General features: G+C 37.8%; 1 protein-coding gene across 1 annotated transcript in view; it reads left to right on the top strand.

The window, feature by feature from the left end:
* Nucleotides 1-23,288, top strand: part of KCNH5 (potassium voltage-gated channel subfamily H member 5) — a 338,162-nt gene that overhangs the window by 43,702 nt on the left and 271,172 nt on the right. Inside the window, exons 4-5 of the mRNA XM_036843658.1 lie at nt 241-369; nt 17,812-17,927. Of these exons, the coding sequence (XP_036699553.1) occupies nt 241-369; nt 17,812-17,927 (245 nt within the window). The remainder of the gene's footprint in view (nt 1-240; nt 370-17,811; nt 17,928-23,288) is intronic.

Raw genomic sequence — 23,288 nt, 5'->3', positions numbered from 1 at the left:
ACCCCATGCTTTACTTTCAAATTTTGATACTTTGGGTTGAAAAATATGTTCATTAATTTTTGAGCAACTGGTAGTTGATATAAAATGAAAGGTGTTTTGATTCTTTTCAGCAATTAAAATACTATTGTTTTGGTGCTGATTCCTGGCATAGCAGTTGGCAGCTGAAGGAGGAAGGAAAGCAGGAGACGATGTCATCGTGGTGGCTATGTCACGCTCTGTTGTCCTTTCTGTCTTTTACAGGAACCCCTGTTTGGTTTTATATGCAAATTGCACCAATAAGAAATGAACATGAAAAGGTGGTTTTGTTCCTATGCACTTTCAAGGACATTACGTTGTTCAAACAGCCAATAGAGGATGATTCAACAAAAGGTAATTTTCAAAGGAATTACCATCCTTAAGGATTAGCCTGTCATTTAAATATATTATTATTATTATTTTAACAGCATCCATTGGTTGAACTTGAAAACAAAATTTTACTATGTAGCCATTCTTTTGCTTTATTCATTCTAGTAATTGTCCAGAATCAGTTTTATTCAATCATATTGTTTGAATGGAAGTAGAACATTGAAATATTCATTGGTTAACTTAAATTATAAGTTAAATTATAAGAGGAATTGAGATGAGAAATAAGGAAGAGATTTCATAGAGCATTATTAATTTTGAATCAATATAATGGGAGTTTCAACACCTTCTATCATACTGAGCTTTAGAGACAAAGCTTGTGGGATTGTTTGGGTGATGTCCTATTAGAACACAGTTGATTAGTTGATTGAATTTTGTTACATTGATTAGAGCTTGATTAGTTGACTTTTCCAGGTTACTTTTCTCCCTTTATTTATTTGGTTGTTGTAGATTCTCTTGGGTAGATGTTGTTTAATTACGTAAAGAACAATTTTGTCATCCAGAAAGCGGCTGGCAAAATGCAAACATTCTGATTGGAGTCTTATTGACTATAATATTCAGAGAGACTGCTATAGAAAACATTAGTCGGTGGCATGTGCTTTTACCCCCTTTTATATGTAATTTACTCTCATTTTATTCTCTCCAATTATGTTTAAATTAGAAACTGGTGTCATATAAATGCAGAATTTCAAATACCCTCAGAAGATTTTATGAAACGTTATTTTTAATAATATCTTAGGAGACTAAAAATGGAATGTTTTCTTTACATTTAGCAAACATTGCCTTTTCTTACCTCTTTAAAAAAACTGGCACAGAAGTTTTAATCTTTTCAACTGCAATCATAATCATAGAAAAATTGCATTAGGTTTATTCCCTGCATATGAATTCATATGTATATTATATAAGTGTGTGTGTGTATATACATATGCTTAGTTTCTGGTTGGCAACAAATTGCAAGAGGAAAATTTTATGATGTGCAGAGCATTTAAAGTATGAGAGAAATGCATTTGTGACTATTTCTGAAAATGTGTGTGTTAAATCATCTCCTGGAAGATTGAATATTCACTTTTTGACATGTACTACCTGTTTCTCTGCCTTTACTCATAGAGCCACTGTCTAGGAAGTTTAGGATAAATTTAAATACTATTTTAAAATAGAATAGTCTTTTGATAGTGTTTAGGTTTCATGCTCCTTTGTATTAAAATTCAAGGTGCTCCATCCAATAGCAGTAGAATACATATTCTTCTCAAACTTACATGGAACATTCACTAGATAGATCATATTCTGGCCATAAAACATACTTTGACAAACTTAAAAGGATAGAAATCTTGCAAGGTATGTTCTTAGATCACAGTGGAGTTAAACTAGAAATCAATGAGAGAAAGACAACTAGAAAACCCCCAAATATTTGGAAATTAACACATTTCTAAATAGCCCAGGGGTTAAAGAAGAAGCCTTAAGATAAATTAGAAAAATATTTTGAGCTAAATGAAAATTAAAATACAACATATCAAATTTCTGAGATGCAGCAAAAGCAGTGCTTAGAGGAAAATGTATGTCATTAAACACATATATTTGAATGAAGAAAGTTATAAAATTAATAACCTAAGCTTCCACCTTAGGAAACTAGACAAAGAAGAGCAATTTAAGCCAAAGCAAGCTGAAGACAAGAAGTAATAAACTTTAGAATAGAAATCAATGAAATAGAAAACAGAAAAAACATTCGAGAGAATCACTGTAACTCAAAGCTGACTCTTAGAAAAGAATATTAAAGTTAACAAACCTCTAGCCAGGCTAACCAAGAAAAATGGAGAAGACACAAATTACCAATACAAAGAATTAAAGAAGGGCCATTACAACATATTTCGTGGGCATAAAAGCATGTAAAGAAATACTTTGAACTACTTGATAGCCACTGAATTGATAACTTAGTTAAAGTGGGCCAATTCCTTGAAAGACACAAACTACCAGAACACACACTAGGAGAAATAGGTAACCTGAATTGTTCTATATCTATTAAATAAGTTAATAATTAATAAACTTCCAAAATAAGAAGTGCAGATTGTTTCACTGGTGAATTCAGTCTCTTCCAGAAAATAGTAGTGCAGAGAACTCTCCTATCTCATTCTATGAGGCCAGCTGTACCATCATACCAAAACCAGGAAGACATTACAAACCAACATTTCTCATGAGTGTAGATGTAAAAACCCTCAACAAAAGTAGATTGCAATGACATATTAGAAGAATTACACATAATGACCAAGTGGGATTTCTTCCACACATGCAAAGCTGGTTCAAAATTCAAAAAACAATCACTCTAATTCATTGTACCAAAAGCAGGGTAAAGAAGAAAATTCATTTGATCATATCAGTTGGCATAGAAAAAATATTTCACAATACCCAACTCCTGTTCATGATAAAACTCTCAGCAAAGTAGGAATAGAGGGGAACTTCCTCAACTTGATAAGAAACATCTTTGGAAAACCTGCAGCTAATAGCTGACTGTATCTTAAAGTGCTATATATTTTTTTAAAATTTTTATTTTATATTGGAGTAGAGTTGATTAACAATGTTGTGTTAGTTTCAGGTGTACAGCAAAGTGACTCAGTTATACACATATACATGTATCTATTCTTTTTAAAATTATTTTCCTATTTAGGTTATTACAGAGTATTGAGCAGAGTTTCCTGTGCTATACAGTAGATCCTTGCTGGTTATCTATTTTAAATATATCAGTGTGTACATGTCAATCCCAAATTCCCAATCTGTCCCTCCTCCCCACCCTTCCCCCCTGGTAACCATAAGTTCATTCTCTAAGTCTGTGAGTCTGTTTCTGTTTTGTAAATAAGTTCATTTGTATCATTTTTTTTTTAGATTCTGCATATAAGCAATATCATATAATATTTGTCTTTCTCTCTCTGACTCACCTCACTTAGTATGGTAATCTCCAGGTCCATCCATGTTGCTGCAAATGGCATTATTTCATTCTTTTTAATGGCTGAGTAATATTCCATTGTATATGTGTATCACATCTTCTATATCCATTCATCTGTTGATGGACATTTAGGTTGCTTCCATGTCTTGGCTATTGTAAACAGTACTGCAATGAACACCGAGGTGCATGTAACCTTTCAAATCACGTTTTTCTCTGGATGTATGCCCAGGAGTGGGATTGCTCTCCAGCATTTATTATTTGTAGTTTATATATATGTCAATCCCAATCTCCCAGTTTGTCCCAACCCTCTTCCCCCCTTGGTAACCATAAGTTTGTTCTTTACATCTGTGACTCTATTTCTGCTTTGCTGATAAGTTCATCTGTACCATTTTACTAGAATCCACATATAAGTGATATTATTTGATATTTGTTTTTCTTTCTGACTTACTTCACTCTGTATGACAATCTCTAGGTCCATCCACGTCTCTGCAAATGGCACTATTTCATTCTTTTTTATGGCTGAGTAATATTCTGTTGTATATATATACCAGATCTTCTTTATCCATTCCTCTGTCTATGGACATTTACATTGTTTCCATGTCCTGGCTATTGTAAACAGTGCTGTAATGAACATCGGGGTGCATGGATCTTTTTGAATTATGGTTTTCTCTGGATATATGCCTAGGAGTGGGATTGCTGGGTCATAGTGTAGCTCTATTTTTAGTTTTTAAGGAACCTCCATACTGTTCTCCACAGTGGCTGTACCAATTTACATTCCCACCAACAGTGTAGGAGGGTTCCCTTGTAGACTTTTTGATGATGGCCATTCTGAGTGGTATGAGGTGATATCTCATTGTGGTTTTGATTTGCATTTCTTTAATAATTAACGATGTTGAGCATCTTTCCATGTGCCTCTTGGCCATCTGTATGTCTTTGGAGAAATGTTTATTTAGGTCTTCTGCCTGTTGTTTGATCGGGTTGTTTCGTTTTTTGATATTGAGCTACATGAGTTGTTTGTAAATTTTGCTAAATGGCTATATTTTAAAATAAAATATAAATGATCGGCATATGACTTGTGGCCTAACATATTCTTCAAATGAATTTCTCTTGCCATCACACATGAATGATAGACTGAGTGAAAAGCTTTTATGTCATAGACTTTTCCCTCAAAAATATTTACACTTTTATTTACATTTATATTTGATGATTATTGTTTTTTCTCATTTACTTTAAGTGATTTCATGGCACAGCTAAAGTTGGCCAAGAAAAGTATGGTACTTTCTCACAGTTCTGACCTGCTGAACGTTAATGATGGTGTCTATTTATGGAAACTGGAAGTTGGCAGCATTTTACAATGAGGCTGGGGAAAGGGTGCTAATACTGAAGGACTGACCTTTATTTCTCAAGTTAGTACCACTCCATTTATCTGCCTCTACCTCCATCTCTCTGCCTCCTCACATCCACTCATTGAGCTCCTTTTCTCCTATTCTTACAAAAATGAACTCCATTCAAATAAACTCCAGACAACTCAGACCACTTGATTTTTGAGCTATGTGTTCAATAGACATGTAAATTAGAATTTATAGGGAAAATCAAACCCCATTGTGAAAAGCATTAGAGTAAAATATCTCTTTCCAGTGCCAGAATTTGTAGTGGAACAGCTTATTTTAAATAGACTTTTATTTTGAGACTCCTCCACACCTTTCAAATACATAACAGATTTCTGAAAAAGTATTACACAATGTAACTATGAATGGTGTATATGAGATACTTTCTATTATTCATGCGAGTTGTAAATATATGAAAAATTCAAGAGAACTAAAATATTTATGACCTTAAGCAATCATCCTACTATCCCTATGAAGCTAGCAGTATCAGAAGGTATGTTTTGAAAACTTGGCACAAAAATGTATCTTTCAACTTTTTAAATTGAGCCAAGGGGACCATGGAACTTTTGGGAAAGAGCAGATGAGATTTCATGATAATACTATAATATCAAAATGATTTGAGTCTAGGGCATTGAACTTGGACACAGTTATCTTACTTTTAATTCAGCCTTGGGCAACAGAGTTACTTAACATGAGCCTTCTCATGACTCTTCTAGGAGTATTTATTCTTTTTGTTTATTTTACCTATTTTTTGTTTTTCCGAAACAAAAATGCTGATTGAGCAAACATTATGGTGCAGAGACTGTTCTAGGTCCTGGAGATACAAAGTTCCTTCCGTCACATACTAATGGGGGGAGGGGGAGGCATGACAAACAAATAAGTATATAGTGGAAGCTTTGTTCTGATTGCTCTTATTTTCTCAGTAAAAGAGGAAACACAGTTATCAACTGAGAGTAAGGATGGTGAGGAGGTGAGGAGGAGGCATGAAACGGTTGTGTAGAGAGTGGAGCAGTGAGTGGCCAAGGTTAAATTCAGCAGGTTTGCTGTGCAGCACTAAGGTCCATGTGAGGCTAGTGGTCATACATTTCATTAGTATCTATGAGCATGATTATGTGTTTACTCCACCTGTGTTTAGTCACAGGTATATAGATGCTGAAGTAGGTGAGCTGGATTTAACCAGAGTTGGGATTTGGTCAGGTGAGCAAGAAGAAAAGAATCAGGGAGCTCAAGGATCAAGGAGAAGGGATCAGGGAGCCAAGGATGCTTGCAAGGGAGTAGGTTGAGGGTGTTTGCAAAATTTTGAAGCAATACTTAGGTAATAAAGGCTTGGCCTAGGACATAGGAAATAGTGTTTTAGGATGCAGAACAAACAAGGGAATTCACGCATTGGAAAGCCAGGATATAACATTTTTCATCCCAGAACAAGGGCATTTTACCTTCTTAATGTGAAAAGGGGCCAGTGATTGGAGTAAAGGCCCACATCCTTTGAAGATTCGACAAAATCTCCTTCTACTTATATTGGTATTTTTACCAAGAAACTCAGACATATGGGTGAAAGACTTGACTAAACTGGCTAACTGTGAATTTTATTTCTAAATTGTATCTCGGATAGTAACTATAGCATGATGGCAGACAACTAATTTGAGCGCAGCTCTTATAATGAATCCTATGGTCACCAAAACTTCCTTCTAGATTAATTTTTCCCTTTAAAGTGAATGGCGCTGAGTGATGTCAACAATATCTTTGACTTATACCATGATGGATGGTAGCAGAAACTATTGAAGGGGAAGAAAACCAGCTTTGATGGAGTAGTTAATATGTGTCAGGAGCTTTGTATTCTTTTTTGCTCATTCCTATAATTCTGAAAATTAGTATTATTATCTCCATTTTACTGTTGAAGATCCTGACGCTCACAGTCTGACTGATTTCCAATCTGATGTTCTCTCTATTACATGATGCTGCCTCATCCTTTCCAGCGGAAACATATTGCTGGGGTTTGGCCACCCTAATCCCCTGCTCTCCTTTTTCCCTACAAAGATGAAGCACAAGTTGAGAACACTCTCAACTTGTGCTTTTGTACTGTTTTGAATCAATGGAATTTACTGATAATAATTCAGAGGCAAAAGTGTTTTTGTTATCTTTTGTTCCTGGTATTGAGGTCTTAGAACTGTTGTTCAGATGATCAGTCAATGGTACCTGATACATCATTTATAATAATACAAAGGGGAAAAATTACAGCCAAGAAATCCATTCTGTTGATTATCCCTATGTGTTCTAAAAGAGATGGTCCTAATCCCTGCCCATTTATACTGTACAGTATTTTCAAACAGATTCCAAAACTGCCAAGACACTTACAGTGTGAAATATCCTGTGCCAAATAGTTAGGGCATCTTTGTGCCAATAATTGAGACAAAAATACTTCCTGTAGAATGAAAACAACAGCAAAAATAGTAACCTTCCCCTTGTAGGAAGCCAATGGTTTTCTTTAGAGAGGAAACAACAGATGAAATATGAGTAATTATACCATGTGGTCTCTATGGCCAAGAGTATAATTGTTTACCTAAGCTTTTTTCCTATAGATTAGAGTCTTGTGTTGCAGTCTGGTAGATGGATTGAACTGCCTCTGTGACTTCCTTTTATTTTTAAGATTAGGCAGTCCATGACAAAGAGGTTGATTGCAACCCAATAGAGCTAAACTAATGTTTTATTAAGAAGGAGTTGGCATCCTGAGCTTTTAGGATAACAAATGTTCTCATAATGCCATGAACAACTTATAGAGCAACTATTAGGCTCTTCATATTCAGCAGTCTGTTCACATTACCCTGTATCGACCACATCGATAACATCAGTGAACTGTGCTGAATAATCAGTCACACCAGTTAGATCTCAGTAAAGGTGAGATCAGTAAATGTACTGCTGGGAAAAGTTAGAACTGCTGATGTGTCTTTTTTTCCTGACCTAGACAGTGTGGCTGCTCAACTTTTTCAAAGTTTGACTGTACAGAGGGGGTTGCTGACAGATCAAATGAACTAATCTATCTAATAACGTGGGCAATTCCAGATGTGCCCAAGAGCACAAAGGGATCGGCATAAGGAAATTCACTGGGGCATTGTTAGTGATAGTGAAAAATCTAGAAACCACTTAAATGTTCATGAATAGAATATATACATGATCAGGAAAGAGCAAATGCCTAATTCTCTGAGATAATAAAGGTACAGGCAAGAATCAGGTGCCATTGTGGGTGGGTCTTGAGGTGGAGGGGACAGAAGGGAGGTTGAAGGCTGTTGTGTTTCTTGTGTCTTCAGTTCTTTGATTTTTCTTTTAACTTTTTTAAAATTGGGATATAGTTGCTTTACAATGTTGTGTTAGTTTCTGCTGTACAACAGAATGAATCAGCTATATGTATACATATATCCTCTCCCTCTTGAGCCTCCCTTCCAGCCCCCTCCCTCCCATCCCACCCATCTAGGTCACCACGGAGCACCGAGCTGTGCTCCCTGCACTATACAGCAGGTTCCAAGTAGCTATCTGTTTTACACATGTAGTGTATATATGTCAATCCCAGTCTCCCAATTCATCCCGCACCCACCCCGTGTTCACACATCTGTTCTCTACATCTGCGTCTCTATTCCTGCCCTGCAAATAAGTTCATCTGTACCATTTTTCTAGATTCCACGTATAGGCATTAATATACGATATTTGTTTTTCTCTTTCTAACTTCACTCTGTATGACAGACTCTAGGTACATCCAAGTCTCTACAAATGACCCAGTTTTGTTCCTTTTTGTGGCTACGTAAAATTCCATTCTATACATGTACCACATCTTCTTTATCCATTCATCTGTCAATGGACATTTAGATTGCTTACATGTCCTGGTTATTATAAATAGTGTTGCAATGAACATTGGGGTGCATGTGTCTTTTTGAATTATGTTTTTCTCTGAGTATATGTCCAGTAGTGGGATTGCTGGGTCATATGGTAGTTCTATTTTCAGTTTTTTGAGGAACCTCCATACTGTTCCCCATAGTGACTGTACCAATTTACATTCCCACCAACAGTGCAAGAGGGTTCTCTTTTCTCCACACCCTCTCCAGCATTTATTGTTTATAGATTTTTTGATGATGGCCATTCTGACTGGTGTGAGTTGATACGTTATTGTAGTTTTGATCTGCATTTCTCTAATAATTAGTGATGTTGAGCATCTTTTCATGTGCCTCTTGACCATCTGTATGTCTTCTTTTGAGAAATGTCTGTTTAGGTCTTCTGCCCATTTTTTGATTGGGTTGTTTGTTTTCTTGATATTGAGTTGCATGAGCTGTTTGTATATTTTGGAGATTAATCCCTTGTCAGTTGCTTCATTTGCAAATATTTTCTCCCATTCTGAGGGTTGTCTTTTCGTCATGTTTATGGTTTCCTTTGCTGTGCAAAAGCTTTAAAGTTTCATTAGGTCCCATTTGTTTATTTTTGCTTTTATTTTCATTACTCTAGGAGGTGGGTCAAAAAAGATCTTGCTGTGATTTATGTAAAAGAGTGTTCTTCCTATGTTTTCCTCCAAGAATTTTATAGTGTCTTATCTTACATTTAGGTCTTTAATCCATTTTGAGTTTATTTTTGTGTATGGTGTTAGGGAGTGTTCTAATTTCATTCTTTTACATGTAGCTGTCCAGTTTTCCCAGCACCACTTATTGAAGAGACTGTCTTTTCTCCAGTCTCCTGTATATTGTATATCCTTGCCTCCTTTGTTATATATTAGGTGACCATAGGTGTGTGGGTTTATCTCTGGGCTTTCTATCCTGTTGCATTGATCTATATTTCTGTTTTTGTGCCAGGACAATACCGTCTTGATTACTGTAGCTTTGTAGTATAGTCTGAAGTCAGGGAGCCTGATTCCTCCAGCTCCATTTTTCTTTCTCAAGATTGTTTTGGCTATTCAGGGTCTTTTGTGTGTCCATACAAATGGTAAAGTTTTTTGTTCTAATTCTGTGAAAAATGCCATTGGTAATTTGGTAGGGATTGCATTGAATCTGTAGATTGCTTTGGGTGGTATAGTCATTTTCACAATATTGATTCTTCCAATTCAAGAACATGGTATATCTCTCCGTCTGTTTGTGTCCTCTTTGATTTCTTTCATCAGTGTCTTATAGTTTTCTGAGGATAGGTCCTTTACCTCCTTAGGTGGGTTTATTCCCATGTATTTTATTCTTTTTGTTGCAATGGTAAATGGGATTGTTTCCATAATTTCTCTTTTTGATCTTTTCTTGTTAGCGTATAGGAATGCAAGAGATTTCTGTGCATTAATTTTGTATCCTGCAACTTTACCAAATTCACTGATTAACTCTAGTATTTTTCTGGTGGCATCTTTAGGATTTTCTATGTATAGTAGTATCATGTCATCTGCAAACAGTGACAATTTTACTTATTCTTTTCCCATTTGGATTCCTTTTATTTCTTTTTCTTCTCTGATTGCTGTAGCTAGGACTTCCAAAACTATGTTGAATAATAGTGGTGAGAGTGGACATTCTTGTCTTGCTCCTGATCTTAGAGGAAATACTTTCAGTTTTTCACCTTTGAGAATGATGTTTGCTGTGGAATATCTTTTTCCATCCCCTCACTTTCAGTCTCTGTGTGTCTCTAGGTCTGAAGTGGGTCTCTTGTAGATAGCATATATATGGGTCTTGTTTTTGTATCCATTCAGCCAGTCTGTGTCTTTTGGTTGAAGCATTTAATCCATTTACATTTAAGTTAATTATCAATATGTATGTTCCTACTACCATTTTCTTTATTGTTTTGGGTTTGTTTTTTAGGTCTTTTTCTTTTCTTGTGTTTCCCGCCTAGAGAATTTCCTTTGGCATTTGTTGTAAACCTGGTTTGGTGGTGCTGAATTCTCTTAGCTTTTGCTTGTCTGTAAAGCTTTTGATTTCTCTACCAAATCTGAATGAGATCCTTGCTGGGTAGAGTAATCTTGGGTGTAGGTATTTCCCTTTCATCACTTTAAATATGTCCTGCCACTCCCTTCTGGCCTGCCGTGTTTCTGCTGAAAAATCAGCTGATAACCTTATGGGGATTCCTTGTATGTTATTTTTTTGCTTTTCCCTTGTTGCTTTTAATATTTTTTCTTTGAATTTAATTTTTGTTAGTTTGATTAATATGTGTCTTGGTGTGTTTCTACTTGGGTTTCTCCTGTATGGGACTCCCTGTGCTTTCTGGACTTGGGTGGCTATTTCTTTCCCCATGTTAGGGAAGTTTTTGACTATAATCTCTTCAAATATTTCCTCAGACCCTTTCTCTTTCTCTTCTTCTTCTGGGACCCCTATAATTCGAATGTTGGTGCATTTAGTGTTGTCCCAGAGGTCTCTGAGACTGTCCTCATTTCTTTTCAATTCTTTTTTCTTTAATGTGCTCTGCGACAGCTATTTCCACCATTCTATCTTTCAGCTCACTTATTCGTTCTTCTGTCTCATTTATTCTACTATTGATTCCTTCTGGTGTATTTTTCATTTCATTTATTGTGTTGTTCATCACTATTTGTTTGCTCTTTAGTTCTTCTAGGTCCTTGTTAAACATTTCTTGTATTTTCTCAATCCGTGCTTCCATTCTATTTCTGAGATTCTGGATCATCTTTACTATCATTGCTCGGAATTCTTTTTCAGGTAGGTTCTCCATTTCTTCTTCATTTATTTGGTCTTGTAGGTTTTTACCTTGCTCCTTCATCTGTAGCATATTTTTTGTTGTCTCATTTTTTTGGATGGTTGGGGCTGTGTTCCTGTCTTGCTGGTTGTTTGGCCCTAAGCGTTCAGCACTGGAGTTTGCAGGCAGTTGGGTGGAGCTGGGTCTTGGTGCTGAGATGAGGACCTCTGGGAGACCTCACACTGATTAATATTCCCTGGGACCTGAAGTTCTCTGTTAGTCCAGCAGTTTGGACTTGGTACTCTCACCACAGGAGCTCAGGTCCTACCTCTGGCCTGGGAATCAAGACTATGCAAGCCATGCAGTGTGGCAGGAAAAAAAAAAAGCAACAAACAGAAAAGAGCAGAACAATAACAAAAAGTAAAAAATAAAATAAAATTAGAAAAATAAAAAATATATTAGAAAAAATAACAATAAAAATGAAACAACAAAACAAAGCAGAACCACAACAGCAAAAATAAGATAAAATAAAATAAAAAAGAAAATTAAAAAATGAATAAAAACAAAAAAATCCCTGGTACCTCCTTTACCAGTGTCCTTGCCCCCATGGTGAGCTACAGCCTACCCTTGCCTCCCTATTAGGCCTCCAAGACCTCTAGGTAGGTCTCTGGACCCATTTTTTTCAGCCCCACTCTGCATGTGTTCTTCTTATCAGTGTTTCTTCCTGGAGCTGGCCTGGAGCACATGTGCCTGTGCAGGCCAGCTGGGGCGCAGACCTCCACAGGCGCACCCACAGGGGCCAGCGCAGCTAGAGGAAGCCTTGGAGGGGGGTGGCATTTGGCTCACCTGGACCCACGTCGCCAGAGGAGGCCCTGTCAGGGGCGGCACTCGGGGCTGTCAGGACCTGTGTGGCCCTTGGAGGCTTTGGTGAGGGTGGGGCTCAGGCCCAGGACCCACTCGGCCGGAAGAGGCTTTGTTGGGGCAGTGCATGGGCTGTCGGGACCTGTGTGGCCCATGGTGGCTTTCAGGGAGACCAGTGCTCGGGCCTGCTGGGAACTGCGCAGCCCATGGAGGCTTTGTGGGGGGGCAGTACTCAGGTCTGCTGGGACCGATGAGGCTGGAGGAGGCCCCAACTGGAGGAGGCCTTAGCTGAGGCAGGGCTCAGTTCCGGGACCCACGTGGGCAGAGGGGGCCCTGGGGGGGACAGGGCTCAGGCCTGGGACCCATGCAGCTGGAAGAGGCCTTGGTGGGGCAGAGGGGGGTGTGCAGCTCAGGCCCGGAACCCCAGCAGGCTTGCTAGTGCCCAAGCGGGCGGAGGAGACGTCGGCTGTGTTCCCTTCTGATTCCCCAATCCCCCGAAGGTCCCTCTTCTTCTCTGCTGATCCCCTTGCTGTGAGTGGGCCCCTCCAAGTGTGGGAACCTCTCCCCTCCCCCAGCGCCCCCTTAGGTGTGCTGGTCCCATTCTGCCTCCACTTTTCCTCCCCCCGCTCCCTCCCACGTCCTACCTCATTACATGGGGATTCCTCCCATCCCCTTAGGTGTCCGAGGTCCACCATCAGCGACTAGTAGGTGCCCTAGTTGTGAGGAGATGCTGACTCCACATCCTCCTACTCCGCCATCTTGACTCTGTCTCGTCTTATGTTTTTTCAGTAATATATTTGATAAGCTAATCTGCTGAGAGTGAGGACAGAGGGGTGGCATAGGGGACTTGAGAAAAATGCTAACTGTTTAGAACTGAGGACTGCAAGAAAGCCCTAACCAGAGACAAAAAGATCACTGAGCAGTTCAAGGAGTGTATCTTTTTTGGGCTCCCTTTGATTTAAACGTGAAACAAAACACTCCTCGGCTTTGCATTTGTTTTCCAGCTCCAAGGGCATTTTGATATCAAAGCTCATAAATGGTTACTTGATTAGACCACTGCCTTTGCTTTCTCTAGGAAGAATCCTTCCCAAGTATTTCCTCCTAAGCTTCTCTCTTTGAGTATGTCTGAGTCAGTTTGACAACTGTCACCACCTTTTTTTTTTTTTTTTTTTTTCCTGTTAGCAGCTCCCCACTTCTCTTTTTGAGGGAAAAATTATAATCCTCCACACACTTCCTCCTCAACCCTCTACCACACCATTTCTACCTTCTCCAACCCAAAGCCCTTCTTTCACAGTACCGATGAGTTATATTAGTATCTGCTAAGAGCTGAGCGTATTTCCTTCTTTATATTCTAATTTTAACTACATATAATGTGGGATGCTGTGTTAATTTCTATTTAACTTTTCTACTAATGTTCTCATTCATTCATTCAGAAATTTTTCTAGTGCCCAGTATGTGCCAGTCATGGAACTAGACAACCAGGGATAGAAAGAATAAGATCTGGCACCTAAAAGTCATATCATGCTGTAAACTCCCTTTTCATCTATGTTTAAGGGTGGTCTCACTCAGAATACACTGTGTGAAAATTTTTAGAATGAAGAATTAACATTTTTCTTTCAGTTTCTTTCTGCTGTTTAATCAATGATAGTCCTATTTTTACTATGGAGAAAAATGTTGGTGTTTTATTTTCACAGTTTAAACATTTTTTCTTCCTTTAGGAAATTGAAATAAGGTAAAGGGATGAAGTATTTCTTGATTTTATTGACTTCATGTGTAAAATGAGATACACCTACACAGGCACATTTGTTTCATATTTAAATGAGGAACTGCTGCTTCCTCATTAAGAAACAGTAGTGTGTGCTCATGATGCTTGAAATAGAAAACCAGAGGATGACGATAAGCTTTCATCATCATGTTTCTCCTTCCTCACAAGTTTACTTCTTTTTATGATCCTAGGAAAGGAGAGAACACATGGCATTTGATGATATGTGTTCTTCCATGTGTTATTGAATTCATTCCTTCAATATCTCCTTTTATTTTTTGAAAATATTTTCTGAATAAACCTTATCACATACAGGGAATGAAAATGGGCTTCTCTTTTAATCCAATAATCAGATGTACTAAGAGGTGCAACATTATCTATCTTAGAAATATGAATCTTCAGTAAGAATAAGATTGACTTGTGGGAATTCCCTGGTGGCCCAACGGTTAGGACTCTGCGCTTTCACTGCTGAGGGCCAGGGTTCGATCACTGGTCAGGGAACTAAGATCTTGCAAGCCTTGCAACACAGCCAAAAAAAAAAAAAAGAAAAGAAACTGAAGTCAAGATTGGCTTGGAAGTTTCTAGAAATATTCAATGCAATTTTAATATTCATTTGATGCAGAAGAGAAATGATCAACAGGAAATATTTTAATATACCTGTTGCCAACATAGTTACTGTCATCTGAAGACATCCTCACCATTTTAACCCAATAAAGCAAAAACCAAACCAAAACTCAACGATAATAAAACATAATATTGCATGTTTATGTTCATGATAATACAAATGGAGCTTATTTTTAAATCTTATTTTTAAAGTTACAAATAACTTTTAATTAATTAGTCAATTAATCAATTAAAGGCCTATTTTATGGCAGGCCTCTACCAAGTGCAGAGAATGGAGAGATGACGGTAGTTTAGTGGGAGTGACTGACATGCTTATCAACAACTGCATTAGTATTGTTAGTGCCATGTGAGGTATGTATTCTGTGGTGTGAATGCACAGAGGAGAGCGCATCTCTCTCATGAGTGGATCCAAGAAGCTACCAGTGGATCTCAGAATGCTTTAACTGAGTTTGGAGGTACCAGTAAGCATTAGCCAGACAGATGGGGAGGGAAAAAGCATTTCAGGTAGACAGAGTGATTATAACATGTGAAAGCATGAAAGCATTGAATGTCATAGGGTGTACAAAGAATTCCTGGTGGATTTAATTTTACTTTTGAATTTGTTCTTTTAATTTGTTATTGATTTTAGTAAGGCCAGAATACAGAGCGTGTATGAAGTGGAAGGAGATAGAAGCAGAGCAAATCTTCAGGGTCAGAAACTAAATGACATGTATACCAAGGATATTCAATGTTATCCTGAAGGCTTCCAGGGATCTCTTAAAGAATTTAAAATGGGAGAAGTGCATGGTAAGATTTGTGCGGTAGAAAGGACTCTGGCAGCAATGTGCAGAGTTGTTTGGGGAGTATGTGGTCAGAGAGCAGTAGAGACAGTGGTTTTTAGGGGCTACTGTCTAACTCAGGTGAAATATGATATATTGTCTAACATATGAGGGATGGAGAGAGGAGATTAAATTTGAGGGTATTTATTGATAAGTTATAGTCTGTAAGTCTTGGAAGGGATTGGATATGTGTGTGGGGGTGGAGGTAATAGTGAAGGAGGATGGTGAATCTCAAGTTTCTGATTCGGACAGCTGGAAATATCATGGGGCCATTCACTAAGACCAAGAATACATTAAATATGCAGAGTTGGAGATGGGGGGAGAAGGTGACGATAAGATTGATTTTGAACATGTTAAGAGTCAGATGCCTGTAGAACATCCGAGTAAGAGGTGGCCAATGGCCAATTAGATACATAGGTCTAATGCTTAGAAGAAAAGTCTAAGTTGGTGATATAGATTGCATGATGGTCTTTTGCATTGATGTTGAATTCTTAGAGAGTTGGTGGCATATCTGGTGCTTCTTTGTTTCTCCAGCACATTGCACAGGGCAAGCCTTAGGGTTGCATACAATTCCCGAAGCCTAACATTTTCTGTTCTAGTCACTAGGATGAGGCCTATTAATGAAAAAGAATAAAAGATCTTCTATTAACCAATGCCAATTTACTTTTTTTCCCAATCCAATTGTTGATACCATAGAAAGAGCTAAATTGGTGGGGCAGTACAAACCTTAACTGAAGTCAAAGTTAGATTGAAGAATAGCAGTAAAGTATCATGTCACCTACCTGGTATGGTTTGAAAGACATTTGGTTGGTGCCTGCCCAGGATTTCTTCTTTCATTTTCTGTCACATTGTCTGAAAGTTCATCATTACCATTAGAGTCATTGCTTTGGACCATCAGGGGTTTTCATTTTTAAGGAGTTGTTTGGTAAATACCCTAGTTAAAGGTAATACCATGGAAATTATCAAATGGTTTTAGTGGAGTCCATAATAGATTAGAGCTTTTTGGGATACCTAGAGAAAGGATAATTGAGATAGGAGTAGAGTATGGCTCGTTTTGTTCTACTTGTTCACATCTCATTGACATTTCCTTGAAGTTAATTAGCTTAATAATGAAAAATTAATGATTTTAATATTGGAAATAATGGAAGAAATTTCTTTCCCATTAAATTCACATTCCTTCCCCTCAGAAGTTAAGGTTACTACTCTTTTGGAAAACATTATTAAGGATTCTATTTATTTATTTATTTATTTATTTATTTTTGCCTGTGTTGGGTCTTCGGTTCGTGCGAGGGCCTTCTCCAGTTACGGCAAGCGGGGGCCACTCTTCATCGCGGTGCGGGGACCGCTCTTCATCGCAGTGCGCGGGCCTTTCACTATCGCGGCCCCTCCCGTTGCGGGGCACAGGCTCCAGACGCGCAGGCTCAGCAGCTGTGGCTCACGGGCCCAGCCGCTCCGCGGCATGTGGGATCCTCCCAGACCAGGGCCCGAACCCGTGTCCCCTGCATCAGCAGGCAGACTCTCAACCACTGCGCCACCAGGGAAGCCCAAGGATTCTAGATATTCCAAAAATAATCTTTAAATATCAATGAAATTGTTAATAAGAGAGAAACTTTGCTACATTACAAAGAAGATGGAGGTGTGTGATAAGAACCATAGTATGTGAGATTTGTTGAAATTGGGCTTTATTCTCTTATGTGTATATATCTTCACATAAGTATACGATAGGATGGTTTTTATTAGGGTAATACTACCTGCTATAGTAAATAACCCCCCAACTTTAAGTGGTTTAACACAATAGAAGCATATTTCTTGCTCATATAACAATCCAAGGAAGTTGATCTTTGGCATATGGCATTCTTCTATGCACTGATTCAGTGGCTTCGCTGTCCCCTGGGATCTTGTCACTTGCATCCAACTGGTAGAAGGATGGAGAAAGTATGGAGATGTTTCACTTGCTTCTTAAGTTGTTGCATGCGTGGAAGTGACACACATCAGTTCTGTCTCAATCCATGGGTGAGGACTAGGGACAGGCCCACACCTAGATGCAACGAATGCTGGGAAATGTATTCCTGGCTGGCAGCTGTTTCCCAGTAACAAACGTATACAATGCAAGGGGGAGGACAGAATTTTGTGGACAACTAGCTACCTGGCTATAGGGAATATATGATAGATATGAGCGAAACACAAAGATCACACGTAAAAATTACTTACTATTTTATAACAGTACTTGAAATATATGATGACGTCTGTGTAGAAATTAAATGCTTTAGATTGATACTTTTCATTTGTTCCGCATGTTATGCTATTTCTGAGATCCCTTGAATATTAGCAAGAATGTAGGCTTCCATATTCATTACGTGTGAAAAACTGAGACTTTCTTTCCTTATTTTTAAGGTTGGACAAAATTTGCCCGATTGACACGGGCTTTGACAAATAGCCGAAGTGTTTTGCAACAGCTCACGCCAATGAATAAAACAGAGGTGGTCCACAAACATTCAAGACTAGCTGAAGTAAGTGCGAGATTAACTTTACTTCCCAACATGGTGGTGGTCATACATTTTTTCCCCCACAAATGTTTCAATTATTTGAAACATTTATTATTATAAATGGCTATTATTTTACAAACACTTATATGCTAATTGATTTTTCCTTGTAGAATTATAGAAATTTCCTATATTTCTTTTTATGCTCTCCTACTTTGGAAATGGGAAGGTAATTTATGACATCCCAGGGGATGTCTGTACAGAATGAGGTTTTCTTTGAGCAAATGAGATAGGGAGTTCACTAATTTGTTAATTTATGTGTGCAGCACACACTTATTGAGGGTTTGCTCCATGCTTGGTACTCTGAAAAGGATGTAAAGATGAATAGGCCATTGGCCCTATCATCAAGGAGTTAAAGATCCAGCAGAGGAGGGAGGGGTTACCTGAATGAGGTGATACCTGGGCTGAGTGAATCTTTTTTTTTTTTTTAATTGAAGTATAGTTGATTTACAATGTTGTGTTAGTTTCCGGTGTACAGCGAAGTGATTTAGTTTTATATATATATATATATATATATATATATATATATATTATATAGATAATATATATATTATATGTACTCTTTTTCATAAACTTTCAATTATAGGTTATTATAAGATATTGAATATACAGTAGGACCTGTTGTTTATCTATTTCATATATAGTGGTGTCTGCTAATCCCAAATTCCTAATTTATCACTTCCCCACCTTTCCCCTTTGGTAACCATAAGTTTGTTTTCTATATCTGTGAGTCTGTTTCTGTTTTGTAAATAAGTTCATTTGTGTCATATTTTAGATTCTACATATAAGTGATATCATATGATATTTGTCTTTGTCTGATGCTTCGCTTAATATGACAATCTCTAGGTCCATCCATGTTGCTGCAAATGACATTATTTCATTCTTTTTTATGGCTAATATTCCGTTGTATATGTATACCACATCTTCTTTATCCATTCATCTGTCAATGGACATTTAGGTTGTTTCCATGTCTTGGCTATTGTAAATAGTGCTGTTATGAACACTAGGGTGCATGTATCTTTTTTTAAAAATAAATATATTTTATTTATTTATTTTTGGCTGCATTGGGTCTTCATTGCTGCATGTGGGCTTTCTCTAGTTGCGGCGAGCAGGGGCTACTCTTCATTGCGCTGCATGGGCTTCTCATTGTGGTAGCTTCTCTTGTTGAGGAGCACAGGCTCTAAGTGTGTGGGCTTTAGTAGTTGTGGCATGTGGGCTCAGTAGTTGTGGCTCATGGGATCTAGAGCATAGGCTCAGTAGTTGTGGTGCATGGGCTTAGTTGCTCCACAGCATGTGGGATCATCCGGACCAGGGCTTGAACCCATGTCCCCTGCATTGGCAGGTGGATTCTTAACCACTGTGTCACCAGGGAAGTCCCTGCATGTATCTTTTCGAATGAGAGTTTTCTCCGGATATATTAGGCTGAGTGAATCTTGAAGGAAAAATATGTTGAAGAAGGGATGATGGTCATTTATACCAGGGAAGCCAGCATGTGCAAACACTCAGAGATGAGATAGTATGATGCCTTTCAGTGTGAATTCAATGTGTGTGAAGTCAGGTAGGGAAGGAAAGGTTAAGGTGGTATACAGTGAACAGTGGTGTTTGGTGTCCCATGTGCCAGGGAAATGACATGATCACATTTGTGCTTCACAAAACCTCTCAAAGGAAGATTGGTCCCAATGGTCTTGGTAATTCCATGTTTTAATTGTATTAATTTGAAAACATCAGTCTAAGAATGGGTCCATAGATGTCACCAGATTGCCTAAAGAGATCCATGGCACAAAAATATTCAAGAACCTTTGTTTGACCTAGTGGCTCTGTGCTGAAATGGTAGACAGAGAAGCAAGTTAAGAGGTTCTAGTAGTAATTCAGCTAGGATGACCATGGCCTTAAGCAAGGGAGCCAGTAGCAGAAGTGGGCAGATTGCAGATGTACCAAGATTAGAGTCAAAGGGATGAGTCAAGGACAACTCTATGTTTTTGGCTTGAACAGCTGGGTAGATAATGCTACTGTTGGTTAATAAAATGTCAAATAGAAGATGAAGAAGAGAAAGTTTGGGGGCAATGAAAATAAGTTTAGTTTTGGACATACTAAGTTTGAAGTGCCTGACAGGAAATTCAAGTGGAGATCCCTAAAAGGGAGAGGGATTTATGGGTCTGGCTCTGGAGGGATCTCTGGGTTTGAGTTGCAGGCCTCGGTATCATCCTCATAAAGCCATAGGACTAGGTGATGTTACCCATAGAAAATGTATTGAAACCAAAGAGAAAAGGAATGAGGACAGAACTCCAAGGCAGCTAGAAGCTTTGCTGTTCACATGTCTTCTGTCATCATCATGTGTCTTACTGGTATGAAAGATGACAAAAAGCTAATCAAGTACCAAAATTATGCTGAGCACTGAATGGGCACTCACAAAACATTCTGAGGTAACTTAACAAAGAAAAGAAAGATTAAATGTATATCTTCATCAGTTTGCTTTGCTGGAGAAAAGTGAGTTGAAGTTCTCAAGAGTAGCTTTCTTAACTAGTTGCAGACATTAAATTTAGTTTGGAGAGGGTTAGGAAGTAAAGTATGTTCTCTGATTTGGAAAGGCTCTGGAGTTTTTCTTGACCATAGCTAACAGAGAGACTTGTATGGCTTCCTGCTCTAAATAGCACTGTTAGCTGGGGGAGAGAGACATGTTTTTAAAAGCCCAAATAAGACATTAACATATCTAAATGTTAACTAATAATAGTAATCACAGTATTTTAAAAGATGATATGCAATTAGTATAAGATTTAAAGCAGACAATTAGATACAACTTCTTTTTTTCAATCGTGCTTGTTAATAAGTACTACTTGATTTTTTTTTTTTTAATTTATTTTAGGCTGTGTTGGGTCTTCTTTGCTGCGCACGGGCTTTCTCTAGTTGCAGCGAGTGGTGGCTTCTCTTGTTGCGGAGCATGGACTCCAGGTGCGCGGGCTTCAGTAGTTGTGGCTCATGGGCTTAGCTGCTCTGCAGGCGTGTGAGATCTTCCTGGACCAGGGCTTGAACCCGTGTCCCCTGCATTGGCAGGCAGATTCTTAACCACTGTGCCACCAGGGAAGCCCTGTACTACTTGATTTTGAAGCTACTTTCTTTTCTGCCTTCAGTTGTCTGTTTCTACAAATCAAGCTAAAATGTAGGAGCTTGTTTCTGTGACTGCTGACTTTTGCAGTTATGATTCTTACTGGGTCTTAACTTATTCAGTTTTTCTTTCTTTATTAACACAGTTGGGCAAGAACAAGAGGAAAGAGACCATAGAGAGGAAAATTTTCTACCTTAGCAGCCTGAATCACTCAGGATAGTTTTTTTCTTCCATATCGAATGGAAAGTTCCTTTCTGCTTGACAGCTTATCATTTTTACTTCTACTTTTGAGGAACTTTCATTCCTGTTTCTTCCCACCTGATTTTTTTCTTTTTTTTTTGCTTTGCCTTTTGATTATTGTTAGTTTCTTTATCAGTCATCCCTAATTCACAAACCTGATTCAAATACAAAACTGCTTTCTGTCAGGTCTTAGGCTTGATTTCAGAGAACATGTGGAAATAAGAAGGTTTTCAACAGAGATTTAGTCTGTATGTGCTCTTAGATCTTCAAAGACTGACCTAAAAGAAGCACCAAGTTACCAGAAAGATATAGTTTTTCCAGTTGTACTCAGAGTCATATAATTTGCTCAGCTTGAGTATTTGGATTTGCTGTTAAATTTCAGGCTCTTTCACTTTTTCCAACACATATAAATTTTATCTTAATTCCACCAGGCCCCCTAAATTTGGAGCTGATCCCCACTTTCAAAGATCCTGGTCTCCATGTAGGCAGTTCATCTGTTTTCCACAGGTTCTGACATCCTGCTGATTGGCTTCAGCTTCTCACTTGTATCCATGGTACTGAGTCCTTTAGAATCAGTGTGCTCAGATATTCAGAGAGAAAGAATATGTCTGTCTCAGTACAAAAATACATCAGTAAATGTGATTTCATCCCCCCTCTACCTAAGGCTTATTGCTCCTGAAAGTACAAATGAAATAACAAAGCGAAGAGTTGTTACTCACTGCTTTATAAAGGAGTCCTAGTGATGGGGCTGAGATTAAAGTAGTGCTCTGCATATGAGAAGGATCAAAGCTGAAGCACATAGTGAGTCCCTTTCTTTGTTGTTGCTGCCATTCTTCTCCTCCTCTTCCTGCCCATCCTCCTTCTCTTGTAGCAGTTTTGGATTGCTTTACAAATGCAAGTAACCTTCCGAAGAACTGGGTTATGAATGTCTAAAGAAATATAAGACAAGGGTTTTTATTTTGAACTGTACATTATAATCACCTGGAAAGATTTTGAAAATATAGATTCTCTGGGAACCCACACAAGGTGAATTTAATTATTTTCTGGCGTGGGGTCTGAGTATGAGTATACTTTATTTTTAAAAACTTCTCCAGAAGATTCTAGTTTGTAGCCAGATTTAAGAAATACTGAACTCAAGAGTGATTCCATTCCATCTCTAGAGGAGACACCTTACATTTTTCCAGGGTGTTGAGCAGGGCCGACTTGTCTATTAACACAGTGTGTAGGGCCCACATGATGTTTGAATTTCTACTAATAGTAGAGGGAAAAAATGAACTTTTAGGTAAAAGAATTTTGAATACATAATATTAATTTATTCATCTTTGTAAAAATACAGTTGTAAAATATAATTTTTATTTTATTATTTTTAAGGAGGAAGGGGTCTAAGAAGGCAAAAATACCCAGGACCCATGAAGGTCCTAATGTACCCTGGCACTGAGTTTATTTTCTAAGTATGATTTCTTTGTGCTCAAACTATAGACTGTGGTAAAATATTAACATTGAATATGAAGGAAATTTTCATGTTTAACACAGTGAAATTAGAATGAAATTATCAGTGGTTGAAAAGTGAAAGAGAGACCATGGTTCTGTATGATTCTGTGTATGTAATGCTTTGTCTCAACATGAAGCTTACCTGCCTGTAGGATAATTTGTTGCTAAGTAATTTAAGACCTTATGGGAAAAGTATGACTGGGGCACTGATAATGAGGATAAATATGTAAAAATCTTTATAAATAGTTCTTATAACTCCCAAACTTAAAACAATAATTATAATATACACCTAAAGAGAATATCAGTGATGTTTTTCACATTTCAAAATAGCAATGATTATATTATATTATATGCTTAGTTTTCAGTTATGTAAGTTCTATGTATGAGAGACTTTTTAGGATAAATCTCTCTCAAGTTTCAAAAAAATGCTAGTATACTTATTTTGCTTTGTGGCATAAGAATTACATGCTAACAGGTATTTTTGTTTACATCTA

The sequence above is a fragment of the Balaenoptera musculus genome, chromosome 2, assembly GCF_009873245.2.
Source record: "Balaenoptera musculus isolate JJ_BM4_2016_0621 chromosome 2, mBalMus1.pri.v3, whole genome shotgun sequence".
NCBI classification, from domain to species: Eukaryota; Metazoa; Chordata; class Mammalia; order Artiodactyla; family Balaenopteridae; genus Balaenoptera; species Balaenoptera musculus.
The sequence above is the reverse complement of the archived record's forward strand: the minus strand, read 5'-3'. Positions and strand labels throughout refer to the sequence as shown.